The sequence below is a fragment of the Prionailurus bengalensis genome, chromosome B1 (assembly GCF_016509475.1).
Source record: "Prionailurus bengalensis isolate Pbe53 chromosome B1, Fcat_Pben_1.1_paternal_pri, whole genome shotgun sequence".
Lineage (NCBI taxonomy): Eukaryota > Metazoa > Chordata > Mammalia > Carnivora > Felidae > Prionailurus > Prionailurus bengalensis.
The window spans coordinates 80,646,935-80,663,024 of record NC_057344.1 but is presented as its reverse complement, the minus strand read 5'-3'; the positions used below and the strand labels follow the sequence as shown (position 1 = coordinate 80,663,024).

The 16,090-nt window shown below is 40.5% G+C and overlaps 1 protein-coding gene across 4 annotated transcripts in view; it reads right to left on the bottom strand.

The window, feature by feature from the left end:
- Positions 1 to 16,090, bottom strand: part of TTC29 (tetratricopeptide repeat domain 29) — a 248,906-nt gene that overhangs the window by 188,974 nt on the left and 43,842 nt on the right. For all 4 annotated transcript variants that reach the window (XM_043567875.1, XM_043567890.1, XM_043567868.1 and 1 more), the window contains 2 exons: positions 11,764 to 11,987; positions 5,894 to 6,079 (listed from right to left, as the gene is read on the bottom strand). In XM_043567875.1, coding sequence (XP_043423810.1) covers positions 5,894 to 6,079; positions 11,764 to 11,987 — 410 coding nt within the window. The remainder of the gene's footprint in view (positions 1 to 5,893; positions 6,080 to 11,763; positions 11,988 to 16,090) is intronic.

The following is a 16,090-nucleotide window of genomic DNA, read 5'->3' as shown; positions in this document are numbered from 1 at the left end:
GGCTGCAGTCATAAGGCAGAGACCTCAGGCCCCGCCTCTTTCTCTTCTTCCCCTCTGCTGATCATGCATGGGAGGGGCTATGCTAGGTCAAATCACGAATGCTGAGATGCTGGGTAAGACCTGTATTAAGGCTCTGCCACATCATGTTGCTATTGTGTCTGTCCCCAGTCACACCAGGGGTGTGACCACACTTCTCTAAACATATAGCATCCAATGAAAGGGCAATGGGCACCAGCACACCTGCTACTGTTCCTGTGTCCATGGGTTCTCTCAGAGCAAGGCTGTTCTAGCAGGCCTGCTGTGAGTGCTGCTGACCAATTATCTTGTTAGCATGGCAGTTGTCCCAGCAAACTGGGCATCTGTCCAGGCCCTTACCACGGCCTTCTGGAAGCAAGTCAGATGACTGGAAATAAATTGAAGACCAAGATTGGAGTGGGAAGAGTCTGCTAGTGGTGTTGTGGCCAGCCTTCAAGGAGGCCAATGAGTGACTTTAGCAGAAACAAATTTTAAAAAATCCTAAGTAGTGGGAGGCCTATAGGGTTCAGACTCTCAGTTATAGGATTCCTTGTTTCCTTTTTTTGTGATATTGGAGGGAGTTGCCTTGGATGGGTCGGATGCTTCACTAAGAGGAAAGCTGAACTCTTGCCTCTCCTAAAATTCATGCAAAAAAAAAAAAGTGAAAAGGGATGTCTTCTACTAAAAAGGAGAGAAAATTAGGGAACATCAGTAAGACAAGGATAAGTAGGCTTCTGAATTCCAACTCCTTTTCATGAGATCAAGACCATAAGGGGGACAGTCCCTTACAATGGCGGGCTTTCTCCACTGATCTGTTGCTGGATCTACCTTCCATTACTGGATATATCAGGGGAGAGTGGAAGCCACTCCAATGTGTCTTCACAACACGACTCTGCTCCTGGTGCCTTCTGGCCCCTGGCAAACTGCAATCTGCACATGAGCTGACTGTTGAAAGTTATTCTAGGACCCGAACTGGGCAAGCTGATCGGGACAACTCCTTTCTTCAGAAGTTCCTCTGTCATTGGGAGAGCTTAGGATCAGTGCTGTAGAATCTGGTTAGCCATTACTCAATCCCTGTGCTAACATCACAGATGATGGCTTCCTGAACTGGAAGATGTACATTGCCTAAGCTCTTCCTACACTGGTATTTCCCTGCCTGTTTTTAGTGGCCATGATCAGCACTCTGGGGTTGTCACCCAACATCTATATCTAATTATCCTTTTGGTCTTCCACAGCACAGTTTGGACTCAAAGCCCTTCTGGGTTGAAATGGAATGGGTTGCTGCCAGTAAGAGATGCTCTTTATAAGCCATGGACTGAACTGGTAGAGGAAGAACAGAGAAATAGGTGGACAGAAATTAATGGTTAACTTGCCCAAGACTGGATCTTCAGGCTAGCCTTTCAGAAAGGAGTTTGGCCTCCTGCAAGCCTCCATAGAAACCAGTTAGCCTCAGTACTAAGTCCATTAATCTGGCCAAAAGCAAGGCTTGGACCCGATCCTGAATCACTGGAAGTGGGGAAAGGGGAAAAAGTGTTGCTTCTTGCTCAGCTGTGAATGTTGACGTGGTCATTTCTGCCCAAGTTTGCTATCCCTACCCCCAAACCCAATAAAACCACAACTGCAAGGCTTGGACCCCAGTATCCTAGTCATTCCAATTAAAGGGGTTGGTGCTGGACCCAACCAGTAATGCTGATCTGGCAGAAGAGGACTGAGGTTACAGCTCTGCCATGTCATCATGCCATTGTTATCCTAGACCCAGATCATCCCAGGGGAGGAGCCAGTGTTTCCTTAATCATGTCTCTTAAAAAACCCTCTCTCCCAGTATCTGACAGCTGGCCTTGCTAGACCTCTGTGTGCTGCTCTAGAAGGTATGGACATATCTCCTACTGACATAGTGTCTGAGAGTTTTCTCCAATCCTCCACAGATGTGGTGTGAATGCGGCTGGTCCATTTTTCCTCACAAATATGTCACAGTTCTGAAAGAAGATATAGCCACTGATTTGCTACAAGTATTTGTCAGTCCATGACTATTTATGCTTAACACCCCAGCTATAGTCTGAAGATACCTGACATGAAGAGTCACACTGCCAACCCTTTAGCCTATGGAAATCAGGCCACATTGTATACTAGGGCCTGATCTTTAACAGCAGTGGGAACAAGGACCTGTGCTCTTCTCTGGCCAGGGGGCTCTGGGTGAAGCTCTGGTCACATATGTGCCAGTGGGCTGCACACTGGCCCTGACTGCACCCAGGTGCCCAGTCCCTGTGACTATGGCTTCTGCTCATGTTCATTTGCTCTATAGTTCCCTGAGGGTTCTGGAGCCATGCCCTGGACTACAGCCTGCTTCGTTGGGCCCTGACAACCTGCCCTTTCCCATCTGCCGGCTGGTATCCTGCTTTAACCTGAATGGGCACCCCTGGAATCAGGATGCTGCCACCTGCCCCTGAGCACAGCTGCTGCCTAGCTGTTGCTGTGGGGCCTCCATTCGCTTGTCTGGACCAATCAGCTCAGATTTGTGGATGCTATACCTCCATCACCTCAGGGGGAGCCCTACAGCCAGGTGAGTCCTCACTGCACTCTAGCCACACATTCTAAGTAGTCTTAGTTTACCCGGATTGCAAAAGCTGCACAGATACTTTTCACCATTGCTAAGCAACACTCAAAGCCCGTCTCTAGAATTTTCAGCAACATCAACACAGTTATTTTATCTATCAGGCAATAAAGGCATGATTCTCAGGGCCTATGAACTGATCAAGGGCATAGAAAAATATTTTAGACCTGACAAAAAAGTGATTGCAAACAAAAAACACAACCTAATTTAAAAATAATTTCATGGGCAAAATATTCTATTTGCTGTGGAATATGGGTGCATTTTATCATGCTATAGGGTGTGACACCTAAATATGAGCAAGCCAAGGACCTGCAAATGTAATCTCACAGCAGCCCAGCCCTCATATTTCCCAAACTCATCCTCATTTGCAGTCACTAAAATTATATGGGCAACCACGGTGGCACGGTTGCTGAGTAAATGGGTAGATTAATGAATAAATAAGGGAAGCAATGCATAAATCCTCCAACAGAAATGCATTCAGATATTTTAAAAAATCAGGAGGGAAACTGGAAGTTGATGTTTAATGGGTATCGAGTTTCAGTTTTGCGAAGTTCTGAAGACAGATCACATGACAGTGTGAATATACTAAACACTGAGCTGCACACTTAGATGTTGAGATGGTAAATTTTGTTATGCATTTTTTCTGCAATAATTTTTTTTTAAATCAAACTGAATTTTAAAAATCAGAATTAAAATTGATACAGAAATTCAGAATATACCTATGATAGCTATTTGAATCTCACTGAGCCACTCTTAATATTTTCACCAATGTAGCCCTGACTTCTTCAGCCTTATTATCATATATTATTTCTTATTTCTTTTGTGACTTTTTTGGGGACTAGAAGTGGACACTTTAATTGATCTGATTTGTTACCACAGATGACAGAAAACTAGGGCCCCAATTACAGAAACAAAACAAAACAAAAAACGATTTTTATTGTATTCAGTTGCGGGGTGGGGGGTGGGGTTCCGGGTTTCCTATAGTAAAGAATAAAAAAGTGGTAACTTATCTTCTAATATATAATTTTCATAACTAGCACATCATGGAGGTAAAGCAACCAATCCTTTGTTTGCACAGAGCAGTGACTACAGGCTCTGAAGCTAGCTGACTACTCAAAACTAACTTCACTATCGGGGTGCCTGGGTGGCTCAGTTGGTTAAGCGGACGACTTCGGCTGAGGTCATGATCTCACACTCCGTGAGTTCGAGCCCCGCGTCAGGCTCTGTGCTCACAGCTCAGAGCCTGGAGCCTGTTTTGGATTCTGCGTCTCCCTGTCTCTGACGCTCCTCTGTTCATGCTCTGTCTCTCCCTGTCTCAAAAATAAATAAAACGTTAAAAAAAAAATTAAAAAAAAAAAAACTAGCTTCACTACCAACCAGCTAAATCTCTTTCGGCCAGTTTTCTCACCCTCAAAGTGAAGATAATAATTTTTTAAAGTTTAAAAAAGTATTCACCATACCTATGAAATGAGAGTAATTTTTAAAAGCTTAAGAAAGAATTTTACTTAAGCAAGAATTTATCCCACTTTTACAAACTGAAAGAACACTACTTTTAACAACTTCTCAAATTACAGTAATAACCAACCTTTCCTTACTCTGAATATACAGAAGCTTAAACCCAAACTCTGAATCCTGCTGTGTCCCTATTCTGCCTTTCCACTCTTAGCTGCCACCACTGTTCAGAAACACACTTTCCACTTTATTTATTTGCTTTAAAGTTTATTTATTTATTTTGAGAGAGAGAGACAGAGACAGAGAGAGAGAGCTCCGGGAAGGGACAGAGAGCAGGAGAGAGAGGGAGAATCTCAAGCAAGCATTGGGAGCCCGATGTGGGGCTCAAACCGACAAAATGTGAGATTATGACCTGAGCTAACATCAAGAGTCAGATGCTCAAGCCACTGAGACACCCAGGCGCCCCCACACTTTCCATTTTAAACAGGTTGCTCCTCCTACAAGTTTTTCTAACTATGCTTTAGTAGCTCCCTGTTACAGAATATATTTCTGTTTTCTTACCTGCCTAAATTCCACCCCATCTTCCAAGTCCCCTACCAGTCCCTACTGATCCCATTATGCCTTCCTTGAATCTAGTCTGTATGTAATCTCTCATTTCTCTGAGTTTTTCTGGTAAACCTGGTATTTATCCCTCAAGATGGCTCCCGACCATATTCCACGTCCTAGCACCTACCATGTTATAGATTACGTGTAATTTCCTGAAGCACAAAACCTTTTTTTTTTTAATTTTTTTTTAACGTTTATTTATTTTTGAGACAGAGAGAGACAGAGCATGAACGGGGGAGGGTCAGAGAGAGGGAGACACAGAATCTGAAACAGGCTCCAGGCTCTGAGCTGTCAGCACAGAGCCCGACGCGGGGCTCGAACTCATGAACTGTGAGATCGTGACCTGAGCCGAAGTCGGCCGCCTAACCGACTGAGCCACCCAGGCGCCCCAAAACCTTTTTTTTTTAATCTTTCTCCAAGTCCTATACAGTCCTAGCTACAAAATAATAAATATTTTCTAATTTAACTGTTTGGCCAAAGTCAAAACCTTTGTGGAAAATGAGACAGTTTTTTGGGAAAAGAAATAGGATTATTCATATCTTTTCATATATTTTCTTTGCATATTATCTACCCACCATTCCTTCCATAATTTTAATTCTTAAATTTCTATTTGCATCCTTTAGTAAGCCATCATACAAAATAGGCTTAGATGATTTTTGTTGTTGTTGTTTCAGTCTTGTCTTAAGATAACATCATTAAGTATGAAGTTACTTTTAAAGGACTTTTCCTTCAGAAGTTGTTATAAATCACAATGGGGCAATATCTAAATTATAGAGGTATTTTTTTGGTCCTCTTTGTAAGGGACATGTGGCATTAGGAAAGTCACGAAGCATGCCTTCCTTTATTCCCATTTTCATACAGGAGAAATCAAGTTAAAATGAATAGAGGACTTAAGAATGGTAAGAAATTCAAAACCATACAGCAAGTGGCACTGACGGATATATGTGGATGGATACGGGAGGATGCTTATTCTCCGTGCTGCTGCTGCTGCTGCTGCTGGGAACTCTAGCCTGAGCGCTTGGGTGGAGTATGACTGCAAGGAATACTTAAGGTGAATCCATAAGTCACACACCTTTGCTTTTTAATCTCAATAACTTACATGCTTATACTAACGCCTCAGGTCTTTTTCTCAATCCCCACGTGCTTTCTGGTTGCCTGGACTCTGAATCCTCCAAAGCACCCAGGACAGCCTGACAAATGACCACTCACCCTCTTCTTCGAAGAGAAGTCCCATGTGCGCATGCGCCTCGGCTTCTTTCTTCCCACCGTCAATTTTGATCCGTTGAGCAATCTTAAAACATCGTTCATAGAAGTGGTTCCTTACCCATTTGTCTTCAGAATTACTGAAGTAACAGGCCAGTGCATACAAGTTGTTATAGACATCTTCAAAGTATTCTTCAAACAAAAACACAAACTGCATTAGAAAAATGTCTCACGGCTTGCCCGTTCAAATGTTAAACCAACTTAGTGACATTTTTTATTTTTCCTTAAAAGCATGATTAGCTATTTTAAAAATGGAAATGCAAACTTAAGTTCATGTATTTTAACCACTAAAATAGTTACATAGAAGATGTGCACTCCAAAAATACAACAAAAACCTTTTTGAAAACTTAGAAGATGTTAGAAAGGGGCACCTGCGTAGCCCAGGAAGTTAAGCATCCAACCTCAGCGGCCAGGTCATGATCTCACTGTTGGTGAGTTCCAGCCCCACATCCTTAACTCAGGCCCTGCCTGGGTGAGCTCAGCGCTGAAAGTGTGGAGCCTGCGTGGGATTCTCTTTCTCTCCCTCTCTCTCTGCTCCTCACTCACTCACGCCCTCTCTCTCTTCAAAATAAAAAAATAGGGGTGCCTGGGTGGCTCCACCGGTCAGGTGTGGGATTTCGGCTCAGATCATGATCTCCCGGTCTGTGGGGTTGAGGCTGCTGTCCGCTCTGGGCTGACAGCTCAGAGGCTGGAGCCTGCTTTGGTGTGTCTCCCTCTCTCTCTGCGCCCCCCAACCCCCCCCCCCCCCCCCCCCCCCCCCCCCCCCCCCCCCCCCCCCCCCCCGCTCTCTGTCTCTCTCTCTCCAAAATAAACATTAAAAAATAATAAAAAAAAACCTAGAAGAATATATTAGAAATTGAAATACCCTTTTGGTTGAAAACAGCACAGAGCCTGCTTGGGATTTTCTCTCCCTCTCTCTGCCCTCCCTTGCGTGCTCTATTGCTCTCTCTCTCTCAAAATAAATAAATAAATTAAAAAACAAAAACAAAACCAGATACTCTCATCGCAGAACTGACTTCGCTTATGTTTTGTCTTTGCATTGTGAACCTTCTACCTAATGTGAACAAAGCACTAAAGTCTGTTTTATAATATTTTATTTATTTATTTATTTAACTTTTTTTTTTTTAATTTTTTTTTCAACGTTTTTAATTTATTTTTGGGACAGAGAGAGACAGAGCATGAACGGGGGAGGGGCAGAGAGAGAGGGAGACACAGAATCAGAAACAGGCTCCAGGCTCTGAGCCATCAGCCCAGAGCCTGACGCGGGGCTCGAACTCACGGACCGCGAGATCGTGACCTGGCTGAAGTCGGACGCTTTACCGACTGCGCCACCCAGGCGCCCCAACATTTATTTATTTTTGAGAGACAGAGCAAGACAGAGCACAAGTGGGGGAGGGGCGGGGGGTACACAGACTCCAAATCAGGCTCCAGACTCCGAGCTGTCAGCACAGACCCCGACCAGGGTCTGGAACTCACCGACCGCGAGATCATGACCTGGGCAGAAGTCAGCCGCTTAACCAACCGACCGAGCCACCCAGGGGGCACCTATAATATTTTATATTCTTTGTCATCTTTAGTGATTAGAGATCTATTTTATAAAGTCTATAAAGCGTTCCATATCTTCCATTTTTAAAAAGTTCTATAAAGAGCTTTCATGAAAAAAAATGATCCCAAAATAATTTGTTTTTCAGTAATCACACCTCAATAGAAAAACATTTCCAAAATTTCATACTTTTTTTTTTCTTTTTTCTTTTTAGAATGAGTTATATAAGCTATCAAGATTCCATATTTAAAGACACTTGTCAGGGGCCTCTGGGTGGCTCAGTCATTTTATGTGGCCAGCTTTAGCTCAGGTCTGATCTTGAGGTTGGTAAGTTCCAGTGTGCATCAGGCTCTGTGTTGACAGCTCAGAGTCTGGATCCTGCTTCTGATTCTGTGTCTCCCTCTCTCTCTCTGCCCCTCCCCCACTCATACTCTGTGTGTGTGTGTCTCTCTCTCAAAAATAAACATTTAAAAAATTAAAAAAAAATAAAGACCACTATCAGTTAAACTATTTTTCTATTAAAAAAATGCAGTATTTTTCATAGTATTAAGTATAAAGGGATATATTCAAGTTTTGAATCTTTGGACAATCCAAATATATGGGCTGTACCCTTTACATTCTAAGCAGCCTTATCTCCTTGCTTGTAGACTGCTTATTTGAATCATCAGTAGACATTTATAAGATGAAAAACATTTTTACTGTTGGTTTATTATTTAGACAAGTATTCACTGTGCTATCTAAAAAGGAGATTCCATGATGAAATAAATGTGGAAAATACAGTTGCTAGTTTCCCTCTTTTAGTGAACACGGTATACATCAGCATATTAAAGGCTCTGGTAAGTCCTGTAATAAATCAGCCTCCTTAATGTCAACGTTAATTCATCTGGTGTTTCTCAAACTTATTTCATCAGATAATTATTTTTGTTTTGCTTTACATAAAACCTGTGAACATCCTGTGGGACTCTGCTTGTATAGAACATATTCAGGTATCTTAAATAAATGTTATTAGAAAAAAATTGCTGCTTAACCCTTAACAATAATTTAAAGTCAAGTGTAAATAATGTTTGAATTATCTATTGATTCAGTTGCCCATTACCATTATTGCCATCTCTTCTCCAGCCCCATGGGGCACAAGGCCCTAATCATAACATTATAGATGGTACAGAGATGATTTACAATAATGGGTAATATAAGAAATGTTATTAGGGACAAAAAATAAAAGCACTTTAACAAATGGAAAATAATCCAAAAAGAAATGACTAGCTTACTTTAAACACTTTTTGCTATAAACCAGCAAGTGGTGTTTTGCAGAATAATTTAAATAACTCTAGGTTCCTGTTCTGTAAGTCTCAAGAGACAGAACTGGCCCAAGATGACTATTGTTAGTGCTATAGCTTTGATTAAATGAACTTCATTGTGGCCCTAGAGTGATAGTCTTTCCAATGAGAAGCAATGAGAATGCTCAGAGATAATGCTACTTCAGGATAATTGTTTCAGATTCCATATATGTCTTATGACCACATAAGATGGAATCCTGAGACACCATTAACAAATTTTTACATTCTAGATTAAGTGTGTGTGTGTGTTTGCATGTGTGCATGTTTTAAGATTTAAGATTAATTCAAATTAATAAGAGTGAATGAGTATATCCCCTGTCCCATTTTCTGGGATGTTCTTAACTTGTATCACAATTTTTCCTCAATAAAGCTTATGTAGTAAATGTGAAAATAATTAACACAGTTTTTCTAAAGTATAAAAATATTCACAAGTCCTTCAACTGAGGTATTTCCAACAATATTCTTTGCTATAATCTTAATTTTCTATATTTCAACCAGGCAAAAGCCACTGCATTTTTGAACAAGATAACCTGAGCAAGAGGTAATTTTATTTCTTTAACAAATACAGCTTAGTTGCTATGAATATATGATAAAACCAACCAGTAAAGAAAATATTTCTTTTCTTTACTAATATCATGTGTATAAGGTATTGATTACTATAAAGTTTGGACTTTGTTAATTTTTGGGATTGGAGAAAGTTTTTTTTTTTTTAGGTTTATTTATTTACTTTGAGGGGGTGGGGAGAGATAGAGGAAAAGAGAGAGAATCCCAAGCATGCTCCATACTGTCAGTGCAGAGTTGGCTCTGGGGCTTTAACCCACGAAAGGTGAGATCCTGACCTGAGCCAAAATCAAGAGCCAGACGCTCAACCAACTAAGCCACCCAGGCACCCCAAGAAACAGTTTTCTTTAAATGTTTACTTTTACTTAATAAAAAATTGTAAATTAATGTTTTCTACATTAAAATAGACTACTTAGCATTTTAGTTTCTTTATAATTACAAAATGCTTTATGACAAGTTTCTCATAATTATGACACTTTTTTATAACAAGTGATGTATGGGGCTCATATTTATGCTACTCAGATGAAAGCCTCTATTTAAAACACTTAGCGAATGTGATGAATTCAACTTGAAAAAACGACTAATGGGAAATTTTTATCTTGCTCAATTCTATTTTCAGTGCAAATATCACTTCAGAATTTGGAGCTGAAACGAGAATGTAAGTTTTTTACAAAGCATTTTTTATTTATAATAGTTAATTTCTTGAGAAATTAGATGTCATATTTTAAAATTCACCAGAGGATTCTATTTTTAACGTGAATCCTGTGGGGCATCTGAGTGGCTCAGTCAGTTAAATATCTGGCTCTTGATTTTGGCTCAGGTCATGATCTCATGGTTTGTGGGTTCCAGCCCTGCAAAGGGCTTTGCACTGACAATGCAGAGCCTGCTTAAGATTCTCTCTCTCTTTCTCTCTGCTCCTCCCCTGCTTGCACTCACTCTCAAACAAACTTAAAAAAAAATTAAAAAAATCCTGCAGCTAAGCATTTTTCAGAATACAAATATCTGCCTCCTGTACTCACACACACATACAAACACACACGCACATTCACACGCACACACACGCACATTCCCTTGTTAAAATTTTCGTGTATCTCATATTTGTAAGTCAGGTCACAACCTGATAGGAAACATGTATTAACTCCACTGTAGAGGTTGAAAGACTTCTGCTATCCCTCTAATACTGTTACCATGCCCCCATTAATTTTCCCCACTGTCATTGGTACAGTTGTGGAAAGTTGTGTAATACTCGACTTTCTTTAAAGAATTTTTTCAATGTTTATTTTTGAGAGAGAGAGAGAGAGAGACAGAGATAGAGACAGAGACAGAACAGGAGCTGGAGAGGGGCAGAGAAACAGGGAAACACAGAATCCAAAGCAGGCTCCAGGCTCTGAGCTGTTAGCACAGAGCCCAATGCAGGACTCAAATTCATGAACTTTGAGATTATGACCTGAGCTGAAGACAGATGCTTAACTGACTGAGCCACCTAGGTGTCCCTCTAATACTGTATTTTCTCATAGAAAGGCCTGAAGTAAAATATAGGCATTGTTGGGGCCTGAGCTTCTCTCTTTCAGTCCTATGATATTTTCACACAAGAAGTTGAAGAAAAAAATAATTTAGATCACCAAATTTATATGCTGACTTCTAGGATCTAGGATTTCCTTTCTTTGATTATATAAAACGACCAATTCCTAATATGTAACTAGGAAAGGCTCATGACAACAATATGAGTATAATTACAGTGGAGATCAAAATATTTTATTCACTAGATGAAACACTGACTTTTGGGAAAATTTTCAGATACAAGAAAAGGAATTTACTACAAATGATGTGATGGAAAATATAAAATTAACAATTTTATTTATAATTGTGAATTGCAGGCTTTTCATATCTTCCTACTATTCACTAATAAAAATTCTCCGATTGAAATCTGTAGGACTTGTTGGTAAGATCTTCAAATTCTATTATATAAATAATAGAAAATCAATATAAATTTTTAAGTTATAATACTCTTTGAAAGAATGAAACTCTTAGTAAAAGTCTCTATTCAGATTATATATTTTAAAAACCATGGAAAGATTTGTAATTCATGATACAAAAGATTTTAATACATTGGAACATTGTGGCGGTGTTATTAGGTGCGATGCATGCATTGTCTTTCCTGCTTGAAATGACATCAGCAGGATGCCCCTGTGTCTGGGCAGCTTGTGATTCAGCGTTCCCCTATCATGTATTCCATAAAGATGCTCAGATGTCTAGAATGCATTGTGCTAAGGTGTCTTAATGGTCTCAATTCAGACATGAAACACTCTGCAATCCTCCCTCGGGCTCACTGCTCCAGCTCCCGCAGCACTGCTGCCCACAGTCCCTCCACTCACCTTTCCGTTCAGCCGCCTCAGCCCTGGTCAGGTGGTGGTAGAAGTGACCCAGCTTATCAGGCTGCTCCTCCAGGGGTCTCTGCAACCAGAAAAGGGACCTAACTCTTGCAGCCTCTTGCAGGGCATCCCACTTCTCCATCAGGGCGAAGAGCTCAGTAAAGGACTTGTGATAACCGTCTCGCAGCATGTCCACACAAATGTTCTTCTTGTACGAGTTCCGGTAACTGGGAAGAAGAAACCCAACACTCAGAACATGATTTTAATCCTTTAAGTCCATGCAGTGTTTTTCTTCTCTAAAGATTAAAGGTTGAAATGTGCTGCCTTTTTTTTTTCCCCTCAGTGAAAGCTGAAAACTATCTTTGCCTCACACGCTTATAATTGAACAACTTCAGTTTAATGAAAGATGCCAGGAGCTACCCAAATGTAGTAATTTTAATAAAATTACATTATAAATATAGAAGTTCCAGAGCTGAGCTCTGTTTGATAGGGACAAATAAACTAGTTGACTGATGTCAGTCCATTCTGGCTGCTAGAACAAAATACTAGTGACTGAGTAGCTTATAAACAGCAGAAATATATTGCTCACAGTTCTAGAGGCTGGAATTTCAAGATCAAGTCACCAGCATGGTCGCCTCCTGGTGAGGGCCCTCTTCCTTGTTCATGGTTGGTGCCTTCTCACTGTGTCCTTACATAGTGGAAGGGTTAGGGATCTCTCTGGAGACTTTTTCTTTCTTTTTCTTTTTTTTTTTTTAATAAGGCACTAATCCCATTCATGAGGGCAGAGCCTTCATGACCTAAGCACCTCCCAAAGACCTCAATTACTAACACCGTCACCTTTGGGAGTTACGATTTCAACATATGAATTTGGGGGAACACATGCAGACTGTAGCAATTGCAAGATCCAAAAGTACTTGATATACTAGCCTCCCAGTAAAACAAAACAAAAAATTCAACATGCCAAGCAAAAATTAAATATGCCATTTAATGTCAAAAAGGCACTCTATATTATGTGGCTTCATTATAAGTTATGGAAGTTCCTTCATTTGTTCATTCACTCATGCTTGGATGTTTGGTTAGAAAATGTTTATTAAAATATATTAATAAATACACTTAAAAATATTTTCAGTTATGATTAAGTTAATGATTTTTTAGATTAATAATTGACTTCTAATTTAGTGATAAATCATATACAAGGAGATAAAGTGACAAATGAATACTCAATTTATTTAACAGATAGCTATTAAATTTTCTAGGTAGAAGGCACTGTTCTAGACCAAATGGGTTCAATCTCCTTGTGAAGTTTGTATTCTAGTGGGAGAACACAACCAACAAGTAAATAGGAAATAATAAATCATTTCAGATGATGAAAAGTGCGATACAGGAAATAGAGTTATGGGACAACAGCTGTGTGGCAGCTTTTATTCCACTTAATGAGCAATCAGAGGCCAAATCATATAGCTACTAATTATATTACATTACATTTTTTAAAAATTAGGAGCCAGTTAAATATTTAGAACAACTGACACAATGTGATACTACTAGTAATAAAAATTTCAGGGTGGAGTGGAGACAGCCTCGAATTAGTCAGATTACTCAAGGTTGGGCCCAGTTCTACGGCTCCATGTACCTCATTTCATCTCGTTTGTAAAATGTGTGTATCAATCTATGCCGTACCTATATCACAGGATTCTTCTAAGAACAAAATTAAATTATGTAGGGGTGCCTGTGTGGCTCAGCCGGTTGAGCATCTGACTTCAGCTCAGGTCATGATCTCGTGGTTTGTGAGTTCCAGCCCCGTGTCAGGCTCTGTGCTGACAGCTCAGAGCCTGGAGCCTGTTTCGGATTCTGTGTCTCCCTCTCTCTGACCCTCCCCCACTTATAAAAAAAAAAAAAAAAAAGATTATGTATGTGAAGATGCTCAGATACATGTAAAGTCCTAAACTACTGGTTCTCAACTCCTGGATATGCAGTAGATTCATCTAAAGAATTAAAAAACAAAAGAAAAAAAGAAAAAAACCGCCCATATGCCATCCACCAAGAATTTCTTACTCAGTATAAGTAAGGTATAAGCTTAGGTATAAAGAAAGGTGAAGAGAGGAGTGGTGAGAGAGTAGCTTTTAAAGAAAAGACAGGACCTCAAAGCCATGGTAAGAAGTGTGGACTCCAAGCGAAGAGTGAGTTAGAGCCATTGAAGGGTCCCAGTTAGGGAAATCACTACATGAGATTACAATTTAGAAAAATCACCCGGAAGGAGTGTTCCAGCTGAGCTGTTATCCTCCCCGCTCTGGCATCCAGATAGATATACAACACCTGTTTAATAGGACTCATCCATAAAGAAAATAAGGAAGCCACATTCCTAGGCCAAAGGTCAAAGGCCCCCATGTTGTAGGAGACCAAAAACGTATGACATAGGGAAGAGAAAAGAAGTAAAAGATTTTTGTTTGTTTCTGCCCTCTTGTCAAGACAAAGGAAGATAGTATGAAGAAGGAGCGGTGAAATGCTGCAAAGGCCATGTCCTCTCTCTCTTCTCCTTCTACCTGCCCCACACAAGGTATACCAAAAGTCACTGTATTGGATTTCTCAGAACCAGCCACTATAATTTCCCATAGCTCCTGAATGGTATGGGTGAAATACCATAGTCATCTAGTGGGCTCCATGTATGACACAACAGTTAATGGAAATAGAGGGCTGGTATATGTCACAATGTCACTGGCCACAACGAGGGAATGTGTGCTAAAATGTTTTTGTATGGCCGCCCACTGGGGGCTGAAGGAGGACACAGCTATAACGCTGAGAATAAGAAGCCTTAGGGAGCTATCAAAGGAGTCAGGTCAGCATATTTCCAAATCTGACAGAAAAGGATGGATTGAATACGTGAGAGATGGACACGTGTATACAACCCCATAGGTTTGGAATGCATTCAACTACAAGCAAGAGAACTTGTTTCATAGTACCTTTAAAACTAGAGATCTCCATTTCTCTCAGCAAAAGAGGCCTAAAAGTAGGCATCTGATGGCCTTGGTTCAGTGGTCTGGCAAGGTCAATGCACCTGGGATTATCTTATTCTTTACCTCATGCTTGTCCCCTGCTGGTCACTGGATGGTTGTTATAGCTTCAGATATTGTGTCCATCTTCAAGGCAAAAAGAATGGGGAGATAGGTGGCACCGGATATGTCTTTCCCTATTACTGGGAACACCAAAAGCATTCCTGTAACTGCTAGTAAATTCTTACTTTGGTCCCATTGGCCATGGCCACCCCTTGCTGCAAGGAGACTGGAAAAACTAAAATTCTGCCTGTTCTTAGACACATTGCTATCCCAAGCAAAACTGTAGTTTTGTTGGCAAAGAAGAATGAAGAAACAGATACTAGAGAAGGATATGCAGTGTCTGTAGTAAGGTCTTAGATTAAGATCTGAAAGTAAATACTGACAAACCCCCAGCCCTGGAGTTGCAGATGAAACTGGGCAGGATGCCCAGTTAAATTTGAATATCAGATAAACAATGAATATTTTTTTAGTATTAGTATGCTCCAAACATTGCATAGGACATATTTATACTCATTTTTTTGAAACTCAAATTGAAGTATATATCCTATATTATTATTTGCTAAATCTGGCAACTCTCCTCCTCTCTACCCTGCTCCAGCACTGTGTTGTTTCTATATGAGAAAACAGGGTGAGGGGACGAGGTGTCAGAATCTTGAATAACCTGAGAAATCACTGAATTGGACTCACATTACCTGAGAAGAACAAGACTGGATTTTTACACTAGGGAAGATCAAGGCTCGCGGCCAGGAATTAAAATTGTTATAAAAAAAATAAAGGCTTTCAATTTAACATCTTCGAGCTTGTGACTCTAAAATTTGTACCTGATCCAAGAGAATGGCCAGGAGGAGGGTAGAACTGGGAGCAGGGCGAAGAGATGGAGGAATCTGGTGGTCTTGGAAAGGAGAGGTCACAGGGGCTGGACCAAAGGAAAGGCAGGGGCAATGGATAGAAGTAGGTGGGTTCAACACATATTTAGGAGATAAAAATATCAATTCCTTGGTGACTGAGGGGGTGTTGGGGGAGGAGGAAAAGGAAGACCTAGGAGGACACCAGGTTTTGAGGCTGGGCAATAGGTAATTGGTTATTTGCTAAAGAAGAGAACACAAAAGGATGAACAGGTTTGGGGAAAGATAATGAGATTGGATTCAGATAACTTAAGTGAGAAGAAGGCTGAAAAGATACCCAAGTAGTACCTCCAAATGGAGACAGGTTGTGGGGGAATATAGGAGATCTGAGGATGAGATCTGAGGGGCTAAAAATCTAACCTTGCTTCAAACAAG